The 18,960-nt window shown below is 32.5% G+C and overlaps 1 protein-coding gene across 2 annotated transcripts; it reads left to right on the plus strand.

The window, feature by feature from the left end:
- The first annotated feature begins 730 nt into the window (after positions 1-730).
- On the plus strand, positions 731-5,439 carry LOC112012090 (uncharacterized). 2 transcript variants are annotated; one of them, XM_024044454.2, is made up of 5 exons: positions 731-900; positions 1,871-1,947; positions 2,385-2,671; positions 3,080-3,432; positions 4,731-5,439. In XM_024044454.2, exons 4-5 carry the CDS (start codon positions 3,088-3,090, stop codon positions 5,073-5,075), a joined length of 690 nt encoding a protein of 229 aa, XP_023900222.1. In that variant the 5' UTR covers positions 731-900; positions 1,871-1,947; positions 2,385-2,671; positions 3,080-3,087; the 3' UTR covers positions 5,076-5,439. The 2 variants fall into 2 exon arrangements, with proteins under 2 accessions (XP_023900222.1, XP_023900223.1); XM_024044455.2 differs by lacking the exon at positions 2,385-2,671.
- Positions 5,440-18,960: the final 13,521 nt, after the last annotated feature.

Here is an 18,960-nt window from a genome sequence, read left to right on the forward strand (position 1 = left end):
GTGATTTATTTGTGCTTCCACGTTTTTGCATGTTAAATTGATTAATTAATAACTTTGCTAATTAATTAATTGGTTTAATCACAATGGGTCATTCAGTTTGTGGCCTATCAAGAGTTTTGTAGAAGCTAAAGAATGAGGATTCAATATTTCAATGTTGAAAAGAGGAATATCAATTCTAGTTTGGATCAGACCACCAGATGGCTAGATAAAATTGAATTATGATGTGGTAATTGGCAAAGAGATGTGTGGCATTGGCAATGGTAGCTCGAGATGCTCAAGGTAAAATGCTAAAGGCAAGGTCACACTTTGATAAAGCAAGGAAACCAAAAATAATAGAGACCAAAACAAGTAGGCTTTAATCGAATAATAGTTGAAGGAGATTGCAAACAATGAATAGATGCACTAGCAGAGCTTAATCATAACAAGAGTTGGGGAGATAGCTCCTCCATTGGTGAATGATATTAAAGACATTAATGGCATGTTTGGATGTTTGAAAAAAAGAGGGGGAGTAGAGTAGAGGAAGGGATAGTAATTCAATTACTTGTTTGGAAGTTTTTTGAAAAATGAAGGGGATGGGTTTGGGGGAGTTTGGAGGGGTGGTTTCAAATACCTCATAACCCCTCATTTTTAATTCCCCCATATTGGAGAGATTTGGAGGGAAAGTAGAGTAAAGAAATTATTGACCAAAAAAATTTCCCAATTTACCCTTTCTAAATTAACAGATTATATAAAATAAATTCACGTTATTTCTCTCTTCATTCTCAAATTTCTCTCAACTCTCTCAGCCTTGAAGACTCCTCTACCTCTCTCTCACACAATTTCTTCAAGGTTCCTCTACCTCTCTCTCACACAATTTCTTCAAAATCAATCGTCTCTCACGCCTGGGTTTTTCTTTCAGAGGTAAACTCTGTTTTTCTTTTTGTTTCATGGGTTTCATTTGAGTTGGATCAAATAACTATGTTCTTAAAATTTTGATTTTATTGGGTAATTTCTTATTAATTGTGATTTTATGGGGGTAATAACATGTTATTTGTGGGTGGGTTTTGAATCTGATTGCTTTTTGTTTTCTTAAATTTTAAAGTTTCAAAGTATTGCTCATAACGTATTTGATAAAGTGCTTGAGTGAGTCTAGATTGTGAACTTGCATAAATTTGTATATTGTAGCTATATATGGATCTGTGTTTCTTGTTTATTTTATTGGGTAATTTCTTGTTTTTTGTGAATGGGTTTCTGATTTGGGTAATTTCTTGATTTGAAATCAGCTTAAGCAAACCAATTGAAACAGATGGTTTAAGTAGCTTAGAGGCTTTGAATTTATTAAAGATTTTCTGGGTTGTTTATATTTTGTTGGAATTTTTAATTGCTGAAGTAATATTAAAAGAAAATAGCTCAATCCTGTTTGAACAATAGTATTACAAATGATTGTCTTCTTTTTACCCAGAAGACAATGGTTTAAGGTTTATATGTTTCGATGTGCTGTGATAGTATGTATTGGAGTATAAGGTGGTTCTGTTTGTAATGGCATGGAGATCCTATAATTTTGGTCATGCTATGTTGGGTGGTAACTAAAGTTGTGATTCCAATTGGGTTGATATGAATATGTTTAACCGATTTTTTAGGATGTGTACATCTTGCTTTTGAAAATGTCGATGCAACTTAAGAGTGGTAGTACTTGTGCACTACTTTATGGGTCTACTTTGTAGTTTGATATCCTAGGCTGCTATTTTATTGTCCTATTTTTGTGAAAGAATGTGTTGTAGTGGCTAATATTTTACACTGGTCCAAAAGGAAAAGTTTATCATAAAAACATGCATTAATGCACAAGAAGATGGACTGCTCTGATTGATTCCTTTTGATTTTCTGCATGCAGGGTGTTGCTGATCGTGTTTGTCTTGGTCTCATTCCAACAAGTGAGGGTAGCTGGGTCACTACTGTAAGGGCATTAAGGTATCTGCCAATACTCTATATATGGTTCCATTCAATCACTTGTTTTTTTTTTTTTGTTTTGCCATTGGATAGTGCTTTTGCCATCTATAGTCATTGCAATCGGTATAGCTCCATCATTGCTGATGCATTGGCCCTTTATGTAACCGAAGGGCTACATACTAAAAGAACCTAGAATTACTCTTATCCACAAATGTGTGCTTAAAGTATCACGGTAACCTAGAATTACTGATGCATTGGCTATGAAGTTGTTTCTTTTATTTGTAGTTTTAGTCATTAGTATAACCATGAAGTGGCATTTCACTAGCAAGCCAAATGCTTTCTAAGTTTTATATTCTTATATAATAGATTACACAAAACACACTGAATTGTAATAGCTTAATGTATTCATGCATATCATGGATTGTAATAGCTTTTCTGTCATGGGATAATTTTATTAGATGGATAGACAAGAGAATAAAAGGAGACGTGTATTGCAAATTTGGGAATGGAGACATGGATTATGGGATTGGGAATGGAGACGTCGAATGGCAGTTGCTTATGTAGTTTGTCTTGTTGCCTATTGGTTAATACTTCGAAGGAGGCCTCAAAGGAGACAAGTAACTTACTCAATTAGTAGTTTGAGTTTAGAAAGACGAAGCATTAGAGCAGCACTACCACAACAAGTTCCAGTTTTTTTAGTATAATTTTAATAAACTTCATTCACTGTGACAGTGGCAATTTGCAGGTAATCTTTCCTTTTCTTACGTTTGCCTGCTTAGTTGTGTTGGTAAAATGAGCTTTTATTATTTCAACCATGGATAATGTGTAAATATGGCATTTTACAAGGGGGGCCGCACTTGGAAAGTGGGAGTTGTTGATAGTGAATACATTTTTCATAAGGGCATACAAAACTTTGGGTGGGAGTGGACTGCCTACAAAAAAGTTCTTGCTTTGCCTTCTCTCCCATTTTCTTGTTGATAGCTCTTTACTTTTGAAACATAAAAATTAAATTATTTCTGTTTCCAAAACAGCTTGTCTTAAATTTTGCAAGTTTGTTTGTTTAGTTTTTTCATTCAATGGGCTGGCACATGACAACAAGCTAAATCTAATGGTTTTGTTAAATATATTTATTTGCTCAAATATTTTTTTATAGGTTCAAATATGTCAGAAAAAAGGACTATTGATGATGTGGTTAAGAAAGATAGAGAATATTGGACAGCTTTTATGAATGATGCGCTTATTGATGCACTCTTGCATCAACATCATCTAGGTAATAGAAATGGTTTAGTCTTCACCACACATGCCTATGACAATATTGTGAAGGAATTGCAAGAAAAATTCGAAAAACCAATAGACAAGCAAAAGGTGAAAAATCGCATTAAAACCATCAAGTATAATTGGTCAAACTGCTATGATGTGTTTAAGAATGGATTGAGTGGTTTTGCTTGGAGTCCAATCACCAAAATGTGGAGTGCTGAACTGGAAGTTTGGGAAATTCTAATCCAGGTTTGTCACTTATACTCTAGGAGTTCATATTGTTTCTTGTGGTACATTTTACAAGCTGCTACGTAGATGAGGTCCCTTCTGTTCTAATCTTATGTTAAGCTTCCTCTTTACCTATTATAAAATAATTGTGAAGGAAGTTTTTGTTAGTGACTGTCCTCTGTCCAATGCTAGACTCTGTTCTTCATATTAAGTGTGGACTAGCATTAAATTATTGTGAGTTTGTTATGGTATTGGCTTAATGATAGTGATGCATCTGGTTTGGATATAGTGACGTATTAAGTTGATTCACTAGTGACCCTAGAATTAGGGATGGGAAAGAAATTAATATTCTGGGATATTTAAAACATACCGTGCATTATGTTTTGAATTATAAATGTACTTGTTTTTTGCTATTCATAATTCAAGGAATAAGACGATGTCTAGTAATAGCAAACATATTGCTATGATACAGTCACAAAAGAAGTCTTGTGAAAAAAAAGGTAAATCAGTAAACGAATATCAACCAACTGATCATATGTTAACAGACCCCCTGACTAAACCCTTTTCCCGGTGGGAAAATTAGTGAAACCATGAGAGATATGGAACTGTTACAGTCTTGATTGAAACATGCTCTCACACTGATGTCAATTAAGTGTAACTTTGTAAATTTAAAATTATGTGCATAAAAGTTCAAGGCAATTTTATCAAGAATTATCCAAGAAATATGAATTTGAAAGTTTCATTTCCAGTATATTGCATATTTAAGGAATGGTTGAGAAAAGTCTAATCCTATTCCTACTAAACACTCATATCTAGCTAATGCACTGTAATTCCATTGGGTACATTATCCTTGATAGAACTCATAGCTTTTACTGTGGAGTAATAAAGTGGTTACGAATGCTCTTGATGATTTTGCCTTTGCAAGTATGAACCATTACATACTATAAACATTTATTCTTTGAATTCTCAAACTTAAGATCAATTTTTAATCCTCAAGTGAATCCACAACCTTAAGATTAAGGTTTACTCCTCTTAGTACTTTAGGCTCATTGAATGATATTCAACCCAAGGTCCAAGGTGTTGTCCACCTATTGGCATGTGTTGTATAATACCTGAACTATTCCTTAAATATCAAGTGTTATATAATACCTTGAAACTCATTTGTTATATAGCACATAAGGTGCAAAAGAGGATCGAACCTTGATATATATATATATATATATAACCCATGACATATAAACGGTTACATCTTGGCACCTTTGATATTGTGACTTTAGCTTTGTCTGTAATGCGTTTATTTTGTTGTCATTTTTTAATAGGCTAAACCTAAAGCAAAAGAGCTTAAGAACAAACCAATTCCAAACTATGACAAATTGGTTGAGCTTTATGCAAAAGATAGAGCAACTGGGGAACAATTTGAAACTGCATTGGAGATGAGGCAACGGTGGGCTACTTCAACTGGAGAGGGCTCTATGGAGAACATTGAAGATATTGATCATTTAGTTGCTCAAAATGAAGTTACTTTGGAAAGCTATGATAATGTGGGTGATAATAATGTGGGTGAAGCCTCCTCAAAAGCCAAAAAGAGAAAAACATCAAAAAATGAGGTCATGGAACAAATTATGGGAGCAATTCAAGATGTTGCTTTAGCAATGAGAGAATGAAATTCAGCATTTAGAGAAGGAAATTTAATTTTTGAGAGGAGCTTGGCACGTCTTCTCATTCTTGAGCAAGACGTGTTCCATCTCTTGGATGAGATAGGAATTGATTCTAGATTGCGAATGAGGGCTTATCTCTATCTTATTAAGAATCCAGATATGTTGAGAGCTTTTATTGGCTATCCAGTGGAGGAGTGCAAGGAGCTATTGTTCACAATGATGTCTGATCCTTAAATTTCTTTAACAATTAGACAAGTAAATGTTCCAAGACAATTTCAGCTTCTAAAAACCTTTTCAATTGATCATTGAACTGTAAACTCTTGAGATTAATTTTTCTTTTGCACCAGCTTATGTTTATTTTTAGTTTTTCTTTCTGAAACAAGTCTATTAGCAATTACAAATATGATCATAGCTCATTGTAACAATATTGTTTACTGTTTACTGGTATAGGTGCTAGTTTAAATTGTCTTCTTATTGTACAACATGTGTTTACTGTTTATTTTTAGGTTATGTCCCTAGTTGTTCAATACTATTTATTGGTATAGGTGCTAGTTTAAATTGTTTTATTATTGTACAATAATTTCAGCCCCTGGTTTAATCTTGTTTGTAAATGATTAGGCTCTCTTTTTTGGCCTGGTCTAGACTTGCCTTAGTTGCTGGACCAGTTGAATCTTGATATTTTTTATTGAAAGTTTTAGACCCTGTTCTATTAAAAAAAAAAAAAAGATTTTGCTTTATTAATTAGATGGACAAGGCATTCTCAATGGGCTCTATGTTTGGCAAATTCCAGTATCTCATGTTATGATTCAAAGTGGCATTGGTTCCTAAATGGCTAAGTATGGTCATGAAAAAAAAAAAATGTTTCAGTGAGTGGAATTCTGCATTTTTTTGAGAAATTATTTTCATTTGTTTTGATTGAAATTTGTGTGCTATTGCTCAGTATTTAGCAGGGATATTCTTTTGAGAATTTTGAGTTGCTTTCTTTTTTGAATAGTAAGTGGGTAAACACTTGAATTTAAATTACATAGTAGGATCTTATTTTTTGAGTTAATTCGTATAGTGACTCTCCATAACTTTTTTGTTTTTTTTTTTTTGGGTTTCAATTTTTCTCTGAATCCTCAAGAAATTAAATTCATGTACTAAGCAAAATAAAAAAAATATTAAAAATAATAAAAATAAATGAAAGAAACACTCAAAATTCAATATTTTGTTGATTTTTTCAATAAACAAACAAATCAAACATTTTTTTTCTTATTTTAATTATTATCAATTAAGGATGGTTTTTTTTAGTATAATAAAAAAGTAGAAAAAATATTTAATCATAGATCAATGTTGATTATTTAATTCACATTAGAAAAAAAATTATCAAAAAAAAATATTGCATGCTATAGTCATAATTATTTAATCTAACAAATTAATCATAGACCAATGTTCAAGTCCATTTTCAAATAGGGGAAAATTCTTCTATTTAAATCATTTCCTCTCCTATCTCTCATAATTTTAAAAACATCCAAACAAGAGGAATGGCTAATTACTCTCTCCCCCCTTACTAATTTTAAAAACATCCAAACAAGGTGGAGGATAACCATTCCCCTCTACTCTCCTCCCCACTACTCTCCTCCCTCTCTAAACTTCCAAACAGGCCATAAAGGCTAGCTTTAAGGAATGCAAATTTAGTTGAGTCACAAGAGATTTTAATGTAGCAGCCCATTCTCTTACAAAATAGGCAAGTAATTGCATGTTTACTGGTAGCTTGGATAGTTCTAATTCACCTCTTATTTTGCTTCAGGTTATTTGTATGATAACTCTAGGTTTTAGTTCAATGGAAATTTCTGTTGATTAGGAGAGAAAAAAAAATTATGGTTTTTTATTTTTATTTTATTTTATTTTATTACCAACATAGGAGTCTAGGGGTTTTAGAGTATCTAATTAACCCCTAGTGTCAGACAACTTTAAGAGATGCAACTAATTTGATAGCAGCATGAGTTGCTGAGTTTAACAATCTCCTAATCCAGGAGAACTCAAACTGAACAAAGGAATTAATAAGTTCTAAAATATTACTAACTAGTCGCTAACCCATGCGATGCACGGAAAAGCTATTGACTCTAAAAAAAATGAAGAAATATTTAACTTCTATATTTTTCCATAATTTAGAAGTGTTATCTAACATTGAACATTATTGAGTTGCAAGTACATAGTTCCTAAAACCTACAAAGTAAATTACAATTTTTAAATTAATAAAGCAAAACTCTTAATAGTTATATATACACACATGCACACTCAAAACTAATATAAACTACAAATATATAAACAAAGACCGTGATATGAGGAATACACACCAAGTTTCAAGTTTGAGTAGCAATATGACTTTCTCATAGTAATAACAATATAAAAAATTCAAATGAAACAATATCAAAATTATAATACCTAATTCCACTATCTTTTATATTGAATCCAAACAAATAATTAATTGAAATTAATCCAATCAAATAATTAATCAACCAAAAATCACAGCTTTTAATAAGAAAAAAAAAATTCACATGAACCTAAATAAAAAGCATTTAAGGTAAAGAATTAAGATCAACCTATTGAAACACAAATACCAAAACCCCAAGACTTACAACTTCAAAATTTATAGAATCCTCAAATTCTACTTCAAAACCAAACCAAATTCAACAAATTTATATATGACATACCAAATAAAAATTTATCGTTCCTTAGGCTGGAAAACATAGGTTGCAGCTTTGATTTTTGCAAAAAAATAGAGATGCTTTATCAACCATGTACAATATAAAAAAAATAATTAGTAGAAATTTCAACCCAAAAACCAAACCCACGAAAACAATGTCAATATAAATATGAAGATTAACCCAAATACTCAAAAGAAAATCAATTCTAAACATAACAAAAGAATAAGATAGAAAGAAAATCTCAGGCACATATGAAAGCTATAAGGACCAGAAAAATGGCGCAAAGGGCCTAATCCCACTTAGAATAGTGAGAAGTTCCCCTCACACTTGGCCCAAATCAATGAGATTTGTAAGAGATGGGAAGGATGACAACAAGGTGTTCTGCCCGAGGACACTAATGTTCAAGACTCAAACTCATATTCATGAAACAAATAGGCATCAAGCTTTACACAAAGGCTCCCGAGGAAGCAAGATACAAATGGAAAATTACACTGTTGCTCTTGCTTTCTCCTTTTGTCCCTTTTTCCTCCTGTTTTTGCGATCCCCCTCCCACTGCCCTTACCCCCCCCCGAGAAAAGAGAAGGACTCCTGTTAGGAGTATCTTTTCCCTCCTCAAAAACCTAGCATTACCACTTAAAACCCTAATCTTAACTTCACTTCAGGATTAAAAAAAATATATATATAAGTAAAAAAATAAAATAAAAATGCAGCAATCTAATTTAACTTTCTTCTTTGATTAATGAGTTTTATGTCGAATTTTTTTATATTGTTATTATTAATAAAATTTCAATTCAACATATGTGGATATTTGTTTATATTGTTATTAATGAATTTTCTTTTATGTCGAATATTTTATTTGCTTTGTGGGTACTCAAGGATCGAGGAGGAAGTTGTAGGGTCAAAACACTGGGCGAGGCCCGAAGAAGAATAGGAAAGGTTGGGGATCAATTTGGACATACCATGGACACGGCCCAAGGAGCAACGATGCCTGAAGAGGGAGATGGATTCGCCGAAGCGTCAGTGGTACTCCATAAAAAGGGGGAAGGAATTGAAACTGAAGGACATAGAAGTCATTAGCAGGCAAGGACTCCATAGTGGAACTACCTGTCGCATCCACATTAAATGATGTACACCATTTATCAGCCGCATTAATGAGGGAATGACTTGAACAGTGCAGCCACAGTATGCAGGCTACTCGTCACCTATTTCAGATGCTAAGGGCGACATGTGTGTCGAAGAGGATGAAGATCAGGTAGAAATGGACGAGAAGATGCAATGGGGAAGAGCTATATAAAGGGGGGCTTAGGGCATTGGGAGCGGGATCACAAAAATANCATTTCTTTTCTGCGGCCTAGCCGGATGTACACTTGCAAAAGGGGTTGGTGGGCGGGAGGTAGGTCACCTGAGGAAGAACCCCAAATGGGCTGATAATAGGTAAGAAATTGGGAGTTTTCTCCTCAAAACCCATGGTTGTTGATGAAGAGGCTTGAGAGGTGTTTGGAGTGTCAGAGCTGTGGAAACTTCAAAATCCTTATCTGTACTTCTTGACAAAATCAAACATGGACTCCTCAGCCTCCTTGGTAGATGGTAATGGAGGTTCCTAGGAGTATAGTAGTTGAGTGGCTATGGTGCGGGATTTAGGTCTTGTGTCCCCTTGGGGGCGGTCCCTAGAACAAGAATCCCGAACAGCTATCTATCAGAGCCAAGCGCGGGTCAGAGACCTTAATGACGTTTTTTGGACTTTGAAAGCGCTTGGTCAGGGTTTATAGCCAAGGATGATGTGCGCTGCCTTGAGCTACCGCCTTGTGCAGAAATATTTTTATCTGAGGATCTGTTCAAATCGTGAAAATTCACCAAGTGCTTGGCTGGGGCTTGTGGTAGTCGTCTGCCAAGAAAGACATGAACATCGTTAGTAAAGGAATAGAGGAAGAAGAAACTGTTACACAAAAAAAAAAAAAAAACTACTCAAATTTCTAGAGGTGACCCCAGTCCTCGGGAGTGCTACCTGGTTCCCCTTCTGGGTGGGGCAGTGCCTCCCATCGTGCTAGCCTCCGAGACAATAAGGAAATCTTCGTCCATGCCTCTTGCTCGAATAGGCAGGCATGAAACTAACCTAACTGCAGGGACCCTACACTTCATGTAGTATTTTGTCTTTTCCCCTTTTCTGACAGTTATAAACCTCAGTTCACGTCATGCCAAGTGAGGTAAGTCCCCATTTTACAGTTTATGTGTCTACACACCCGAGGATCCTAAAATGTTGGGAGAGCACTAGGTCAGGTCAACCTATAGTTTATGAGGTAGTCCATAGTTACTGACCCATAGGAAGTTCCATTCCGCCTTTGAGGGAGGCGATCATTGAATAACCAGAATTGAGAGGCGGTCCAAAACCAACCACTTACCCTCCTCGCAATGCCTAATTTCACGTTATCAAGGATCGTATATTGAGCCTTAAAAGTTGTCCTAGCTTCCTCAGTATCCACTAACCTAGCATATCTACCCATGGTTTTAAAGGGGGAAAAGTGTGAAACTTGTAAAAAAAACAAAACACAAAGAAAACAAACACACTTATGTTGAAAGCAAGGAGGCTCCAATCCAACCATAGAATGTGGTGAGACAAGCAGCTGCCTGACACCATAAATGATAGGTCATGGATTCGAAGCGCCGGAGCATGCGAGAGACAGTGAAAGGACATGATACGTGGGAACGCATGTGGCACGTGCATGTTTCACTTAGAAACTAAAACTTCACTTTGATCTCATAAACGAACATTGAAAGTTTTAGGGGCTACTGTGGGTACTCGAGGATCGAGGAGGAAGTTGTAGGGTCAAAACACTGGGCCGAGGCCCGAAGAAGAATAGGAAAGTTGGGGATCAATTTGGACATACCATGGACACGGGCCCAAGGAGCAACGATGCCCGAAGAGGGAGATGGATCGCCGAAGCGTCAGTGGTACTCCATAAAAAAGGGGGAAGGAATGAAACTAAGGACATAGAAGTCATTAGCAGGCAAGGACCCTCCATAGTGGAACTCCTGTCGCATCCACATTAAATGATGTACACAGTTTTATCAGCCGCATTAATGAGGGAATGACTTGAACAGTGCAAGCCACAGTTATGCAGGCTACTTCGTCACCTATTTCAGATGCTAAGGGCGACATGTGTTGAAGAGGATGAAGATCAGGTAGAAATGGACAGAGAAGATGCAATGGGGAAGAGCTATATAAATTTTTCTTTTTTCTTAATCCTAACCCTTTTTTTTTTTTTTTTGGGTTACATGAGTCTCTCTCTTTTTCTTTTTCTTTTTTCTTTTCTTTTTTTTTTTTCTTTTTTGAATCCTAAAGTGAAGCTAAGTTTAGGGTTTTGAAGTGGTAATTGTTAGGACTTTGAGGAAGGGAGAGAGAGTCTTAATAGGAGTCTCTCTCTATCTTTCTCTCTTTTTCTTAATCTAATGTGAGTCTCTCTTTTTTTTCAACCTAAATCTTTTTTTTTTCTTTTCTTTTTTAAGTCCTATTTTCAACATGAGTCTCTTTTCTTTTTTTTCTTTTTTTTCTTTTTTTTAGTCCTATCAAAATTTTTGTTTTTGTATAGATTATCAACGTTTGAGTTTGAGTTCGAGTTTAAGTTGGACTTATTAGAGAGATAAAGTTTCACTCCTTATTAAGTTTTGATTAAACAAAAATAATTTTGTTTAAAAAAAATGATAATGACAAGTTTGAGTTTAAGTTGGACTTATTAGAAAGATAGAGTTTCACTCCTTGTTAAGTTTGGACTAAAAAAAATAATTTTATATAAATATTGTGTTGACGTGGAAAATTATGAGAGCTTCAAAGGTTTCGGTAAAAATGATAATGATGAGTTTGAGTTTAAGTTGGACTTGTTAGAAAGATGGAGTTTCATTCCTTGTTAAGTTTGGACTAAACAAAAATAATTTTATTTAAATATTATGCTGATGTGGAAAATTGTGAGAGATTTAGAGGTTTTGGTTGTATATATATATATATATATCATATTATATTATATATAATAAAAGTTGGACTTAGACGCCGTAGTTGCGCCACGTGGCTTCACCAAATTACAGAAATTTTAATAAATTTTAGATTTTAAGAAGAGATATATATACATATTTTTTGGATAAATATGACAAATCAAGTAATGAAAGAATATAGCATTTGATTTACAACTATAATAGTTGTGTCTATCTAAAATGTTATCAACAAACCCTAAAATCAAAAAATAGATATATATTTTTTTTGTCCTTATCTTTTTCTCCTATAATTTATAAGTTGATAAAAATTTTAATTTGATTACAATCCAAATTCTTCATATAATCCTTTTATTATTAATTTATCTATAATTTCAAAAAAAAAAAAAATTAGAGTATACGTAGAGTAGTCAAACTAAAGTAGTTAAAGTGAAAGAATTGATGAAATTTTTTTTCCTACATTTCTTTAAAAAACGTAAAAGGAAAAAAAAGAAGATAGAATTTGCTTTTATTTTTTTTTTTCCTATGTTTTTTTTTTTGGTGGATAAATTTGAATTTTATGTCATCTTTTTCCTAATAATAAAGTAAAAAAAAAAAAACATTTGAGTTTCACCTAAACTACTTTTTTTTTGTTCATATCTTCTTCACAACTTAAAATTCCCACTATATATACACATTTTTTTTGGTGTTTCATTATTTCTACTACGTATTTTACAATTATTTGCTATATCCTTCATTTCTCCTCTCTGCCTTGCCTACAACCTTGCAGGTAATTTTTTTTCTTTCATCAAATTGAATAGATTTTGTGTATTTGTTGCCTTTTTATTATATATAATATGATTTTTATCAACAAGTTTTATAGATAGGTTGAAATTATATGTCTAATCACACCTTTTAGTGTTTTTTTTTTTAGAAGTCAATATAGCAAGCAATATTTTTGTATTTTTTAATTTCTTATTACATGATTATTTGTTGTTGACATCAATATTTTATTATGGATTTAATTTGTTATGGCTTTTGTTTGGTGCTTTGTTCCATGTAATCTATATTCTTTAATTAAAAGTAAAATTTGTTGTCAAACATGAAATTGGATACGAAAGAATCCATCCGTCCAAATTTCTATGTAAGTCTATCTTAACTCCTTTTTTTTTTTTTTTTTTTTAAAGTTCAAAATTTTGGATATTTTTTCATTAATGAATTGAGGTTTTGGATTAATTTTGTTTTCAACCGTTTCAATTATTGAATTCATTAAGAAAAGAAGAGAGACAAGAAAGAAAATCATAAATGAAGAGAGAGAAAAGGAATGAAAAACTTTTTTATAGCATATTTGTCCATTCTGTTCCAAGATGGAACAGTACTGTTCATATGTGCTAAATATCATGAGATATAGAACATCTCATGAGGTATGAATATTGGTGTTTGGTGTGTCAAATGCCAAATATTTGGCATTTGACACCACTTGATGGTAGTGCTCTAACGACTTACTTTTTGGTACATTTCTTGAAAAAAGGAGATACCTTTGCCTTTTGAGAAAGATAAGTAGATTCCCTTTTGACGTAAGAACTTTATCATAGTTTGAGTTTCCCCTGAAAAAAATTCTTATCCTAGACACCAAGGTTGGTTCTTATGTGATTTTTTGAGTACTAAGTTCAAAGTCTTATCCTAAATATATATATATATATACTAGTATTATGCGTGTGATGCACGGCTTATATAAAATCTTTTGATAATATAATTAAATTTAATAACAAATAAAATGAAAAAAGAATTATTCAAAATTTAAGATTAAAAATAAATTGTACTTGTACACTTAAATGAAATTTAATTTTTATTTCTTATTTTGATATTTAAATCATTTGTTTTAGTGTTGATTTCATTCAAATGGTTATAAGTTATATCAACCTAAACTAAATTAATAATAAATAAATAAAATACTCTAACTTAATGTAACATTCTAACTTACTAATAAATAATATAACAGCCTAACTTAAAGTAATGTTTGTAATTGTATTGTGTTTTAGCCTTTAAAACACATATATTATTTTTTTTTATCATAAAAAACCCGAGATATTAATATTAGACATGAAAAAAAATAATGAATTCAATAATTGAAACGGNGTTCGGGAATTGGCATTAGTTCTTAATGCCTTTTCTTCTACATTTAAAATATAAGTTATTAGAATCTCTTTTGCCATTCTTATTTGAAACCTGTATTAGATAATGGAACCAGTACGAGTATTTCTAAAAGCATTCCCATCTGCTCTTCTATAAAAAAATGCAATTTTAACACACTAAAAGCTTACTTTATTATTTTGGTCCGTTTGGATAGCACTTATTGTTGCTGAAAGTGATAAAAACTGATTGTTGCTGAAAACGCTGTAGCAAAATAATTTTTAAATGTGTGAATAGTGTTGTGGGACCTACTTTTAATATTAATATTGCGTGAATAGTATGTAAACAGTGCACGCACAGTGTATTTTGTCCCCCAAAGTCAACAAGTGTGGCAAAAAAAAAAAAAAAAAAAAAAAAAAAAGAGAAAACGCACAGGAGAAAACCACCACAACGAAACCTTCTATCCAAACCCACACTTTATCACATCATTTTACAATACACTATTCATCATATGTTCTATTCTTTGATTCTAAACATTAAAATGAGAACAAAATTTAGGTATAATACCTTAAATGTTGTTCCTTAGGTTCTCATCTTAAGACTCAGCCATGTGGTTACTTAACTAAAAAATACACTTCTATCCTATGATAACAAATCCACATGATAGAATTTTAAGAGGGAAACTTTAAGGGACAGTACCTAAGTACTGTACCTAAGTCTTGCCCTTAAAATAATATATACAATACATTAAAATAAATATTTACTCAAAACTCAGAAATATACAAACAAACAGCCTAGGGCAGTCACCAACAACCACTGCCACAAACTACAACCAACAATCACGAATCCTCCAATAAATTCCAAATCCAAAAAACCTCAACAAAAGAAGAAAAAAAAAAAAAAAAACAACAACAACAACAACTCAAAATCTTCAACAAAACCCCCCACACAGCACAGCCCGCCACCATCACCCACAGGTACAACCCGCCCTACCCAATACTACTTTAAAAAAAAAAAAACCAAAATCAACACAAAACTATCCAAAAAATAAAAATTTGAAGAGATGAATTAACTCCATTTTACAACCCAATATATAGAGAGAAATGAGAGAAAAGAGCTTGAAAAAGAACCAACTCACCCATAATCACAATCACATGGAATCCACAACGAAAGGAAAAAAAAAAAAAGAACAGAGGGAGATCAAAATAAGAGATCTCCATGGCGACGAGTCGACGACCTCATCGGTGAGGCTAAACTCCATGATGAGGCCAAATTCCACGGTGACGGCCGATCTCAATGTTAACGACCTTAGTGGAAGAAAAAAGAGAGAGAGAATAGAGAAAAAGAATAAATAAATAATTCACCTTCAAATTGAGTAAAAAAAAAAAAAAAACCCCAATAAAATATAATAAATAAATTAAGAATATAGTAATAAACTTTATTTTCCAAAGGCTTATTTTGTGGCTAAGTTAAAGGCTTTATAACTCACAAGCAAGCATCTGATGCCAACAAGTGAAGAAATCCTTATGAGCAAATTATACCGTAGACAAGATGTTCAGTGACAACCAAACAGCAGACTTTTGTCTTGTAAGGTCGTGACAGCTCCAAAAGTTTTGTTAAAGATGGTCATTAAAAAAATTAAATTAAATAAAATTTCATAAAAATAAAATTTGAATATATTGACATAAAAAAACAGTCGTAAAGAAATAAAGTTTTAAAATGTCATTCTACAAGTTTTTTATATTTTAAAATTATTGTATGATAGCTTCATTATTAATACAATCAGCTACATTTCTTTTAATATACACAGTTAAGTAATCATTAAACTACTGATTTCCCTTTTAATTACCAACATCTTACCTAAATAAATAATAATAATAACAAAATGCATCATCCTTTTTTATGATATGTTCCAACCTATATTTCGTATTCTTTAAACTAATCAGGATTAAATCGATGTAATGCTCCACTAATTTCCTTTTTAGGGAAATCATGACAAAGAGGTTAACAAGAACATCTTTGTAAATATGCTCTTTTTATTTTCTCTCAATCATTAGAATGAAAAGATGAGAACTTTTCTCATAGCCTAGGATCTAAAAGAAGATTACTCAAGTGAATACGAATTTGCTTAGAAGATAAATTCCGTAATAAAAGTAATTTCCTTATAAGAATTTTGTCCATAGTGATAACAAAAAAAATAAAGGGTAAGCTACAAGTTCATTCAACATATTCAACTTAAGCATTGAACCGTTACATTAATGATGTTTAATAAAATATTGAGGTATTATTTTAGTGCATACGTGTATGTACAAGATGTATCACATAAATCCAATAAATTCATCTAAAGACTAAAGCAAATACTAACTGACTAGCTATTGGAAAATATGCATTTTTTTATAATAAAAAAATAGCAATTTGAAAATATTTCTTTTGTAAACATAATTTAAAATATTACAATTAAACATTTGATTTGGGCTTTTAGGCTAATTTGTTTGTTTGAACAATTTTTGAGAAAGCTACGTCCACAATATTTTCACAATAAATTCTAGTTGAAAATTGTTACTAGTTTTAATTTACCTATCATTAAAATTGTTTTTTTTTTCTACAAATAACAACCTGTCACTTAGAATTTGTTATGAAAGTAGTGAGGATATGTTGTGAACATAACACTTCTCCCAATTTTTTGGTTCAATCTTCAATGGACCAAAATTTTGAAGAAGCCAAATTTTATTTTTAATGAACTTTTTTATTTAGGATGTTCAAGGTTTTTATAGGGTGGTCAAGTTTTTTTTTTTTTGGTGGTCAACAATCTATATTAATTTAGAATTTTATTTTTTTTATTTATTTTTCAAGTTTGAGGGTGGTCCTGTGACCACCCTCAATTATATATGGCGCCACCCCTGTTTAAGTCAATGATATAATTGCAAGGTTTTACCCTAATCAATAAACTTTTATGCTGCCATATCTTTTAACCGAAGTCAAAAACATGCATCAAAGTTCAAAGCGTTTTATAAAGAGGAAGGTATGTTATGGATCCGGTGTCTATCATCTCTTTCACAACATATGAGACTCATATATTACGAGTGAGATACTACATTTGCTCAATACATGAGATAATTGATTGCTTTATAGGATATCCTTCTTTTAACATTCCTATTAGTTTGCTCCCAAGCCCAAGCTGTTAGTTACCGACTTGACTAATGTCAATGGAGAGACTAGGAGGCTGTTTGGTTCACTTGTTTCCATAACTCAATTCTCTGTTTCCATAACTCATAACTCAAAAATGGTGAGACTCATAGCAAAAAAGTTGTTTGGCTGCACAATAACTCTGTTTCCATAACTCTGTTTCTATCACTCAATTCTCTGATTTTTGAGTTATGAATTATGGAAATTGAAAACACATTTTAGCTATTTTCAGTTTTCATAACTCATAACTCAATGGCAATATTGTAATTAAACACACATAAGGGACCTACAAACAATACTCAGCCACACCTTTTGACCACCTTTTGACTTTTTTTTTTCCTTTCTTCCCTGGGTTGGCTATTTGGTTATTCTTTTTTTTTTTTTCTTCTTCTTCTTCTTTCACTGGTTCGGTCTGTTTTTTTTTTTTTTTCACTTATTCGGTCTGTTTTGGGTTTTTTATTTTTTTTTTTTTTTTCACTGGGTTCGGTGAGTTTGGGTATTTGAAAATAAAAATAATAATAATAATAATAATAAAAAAAGCTGCATCGATGAAAGGTATGGGGCTCACAAATAGTGTGAAAAATATTAAGTGATGAGAAGTGAGTGATGGTGCCAAACAAACATGGTATTTTAGAATGATTAGTGATGGAAATTGAGTGATAAAAAAAAATGAACCAAACTGCCTCTAGATTTCGAGTAGGTTCAAGAGTTAAAAACCACAGGTCCCAAACTGCATGAAAGAGGTGTCCATGTCCTGTTAAGGAAATTTCCCTATTAAAAATGATTGTAGCATCTATTACCTTTTACAACTAATACTCATGCTACAACAGGAATTTTTTTTTAATGAATCAGTAAAACTTATCATGAAAAAAGAGAGTATTTACAATATTAATAAAACAAGCAGCAAAACAGAGTCCATTTTTCATCAGCTATTTATCATTATATCTTGCTTCAGCCCAAATTCCAGCTAAAGTTGAACTCGCATATCAATATAGATTTTGAGATGTTTTGCCCCACCAGTTCATACATTGACTCTTGGAGAGTATCCTAGAGCCAGATCTTAGTTAGGATGCATAATTTCAAATTTCAGCTTAAGACTATGACAGTTCTCATTTTATTCCTTCCTTTCTGATAGTAAAAACTGCACCAGAAGAAAAGCCCCCTTTTGTTTGTTTACAACAAGTGTGGGAAGAGAGATTTGAATCCAGTTTCTCACTAAGTAATATGGGTCTTGACATAAGCACATTTGTATCTATTGAATCGAAATGCCAATCCCCTCAAGCTATATGGAAAGGCAGCAATTTAGAGAAATGTGGGAGGCAGCGAAGTCAAGCTTTTCAACCATGAAAGCTGATGCTTGATGCTACTATCAATAAAATAATTCAAAGAAACATCTTTTGCCAAAGAAAATTAAATGAAGTATGATCTTCTCAATATTAGTCCTCAACATTTTAGTAGTTTATAAGATTGTTCAGCTCTCATTTGGATTTTTTTAACATTGGGTATTGTAGATGGTCTTCAGAGTTGAAAGTTAGTCATGCTATGGGAGGCTTAACAAATAGCATGGAAGTTTGGCTCTCAAACTTAAGAGCATTAACTAACTGAATGACTTGAGAACTCTTGACTGTACTGATTATTGGTATACTAGATCATTCCAAGGGAAATTGTTAGGAAAAAGTACGAAATCTGATCTTATACACCTTAGCACACAAGCGGATTTAGCTTTGAGTTCCATTTCATTTGCATCCATCAAGAGACTTGAGTCAACATTATTAATCAGACCCAATACTAGTGCACTTCTGGCTCTATCACGAAAGAATTACTACCATTCTCATCACATAATGAAAATAATAAAAGCAAATTCAGGGCGTTTGGGTGATGTTACAATAATTATGCAGCACAATCACGGTTAAAGATGGGTA

This window comes from Quercus suber, unplaced genomic scaffold, assembly GCF_002906115.3.
Source record: "Quercus suber isolate HL8 unplaced genomic scaffold, Cork oak 2.0 scaffold_214, whole genome shotgun sequence".
Classification (NCBI taxonomy): domain Eukaryota; kingdom Viridiplantae; phylum Streptophyta; class Magnoliopsida; order Fagales; family Fagaceae; genus Quercus; species Quercus suber.

What these genes read in the sequence shown, in the direction of transcription:
- LOC112012090 (XM_024044454.2), top strand. Translation starts at nt 3,088, where the DNA reads ATGTCAGAAAAAAGGACTATTGATGATGTGGTTAAGAAAGATAGAGAA. An exon ending in TTTGGGAAATTCTAATCCAG is followed by an intron (nt 3,433 to 4,730) that starts GTTTGTCACTTA and finishes ATTTTTTAATAG; the next exon opens with GCTAAACCTAAAGCAAAAGA.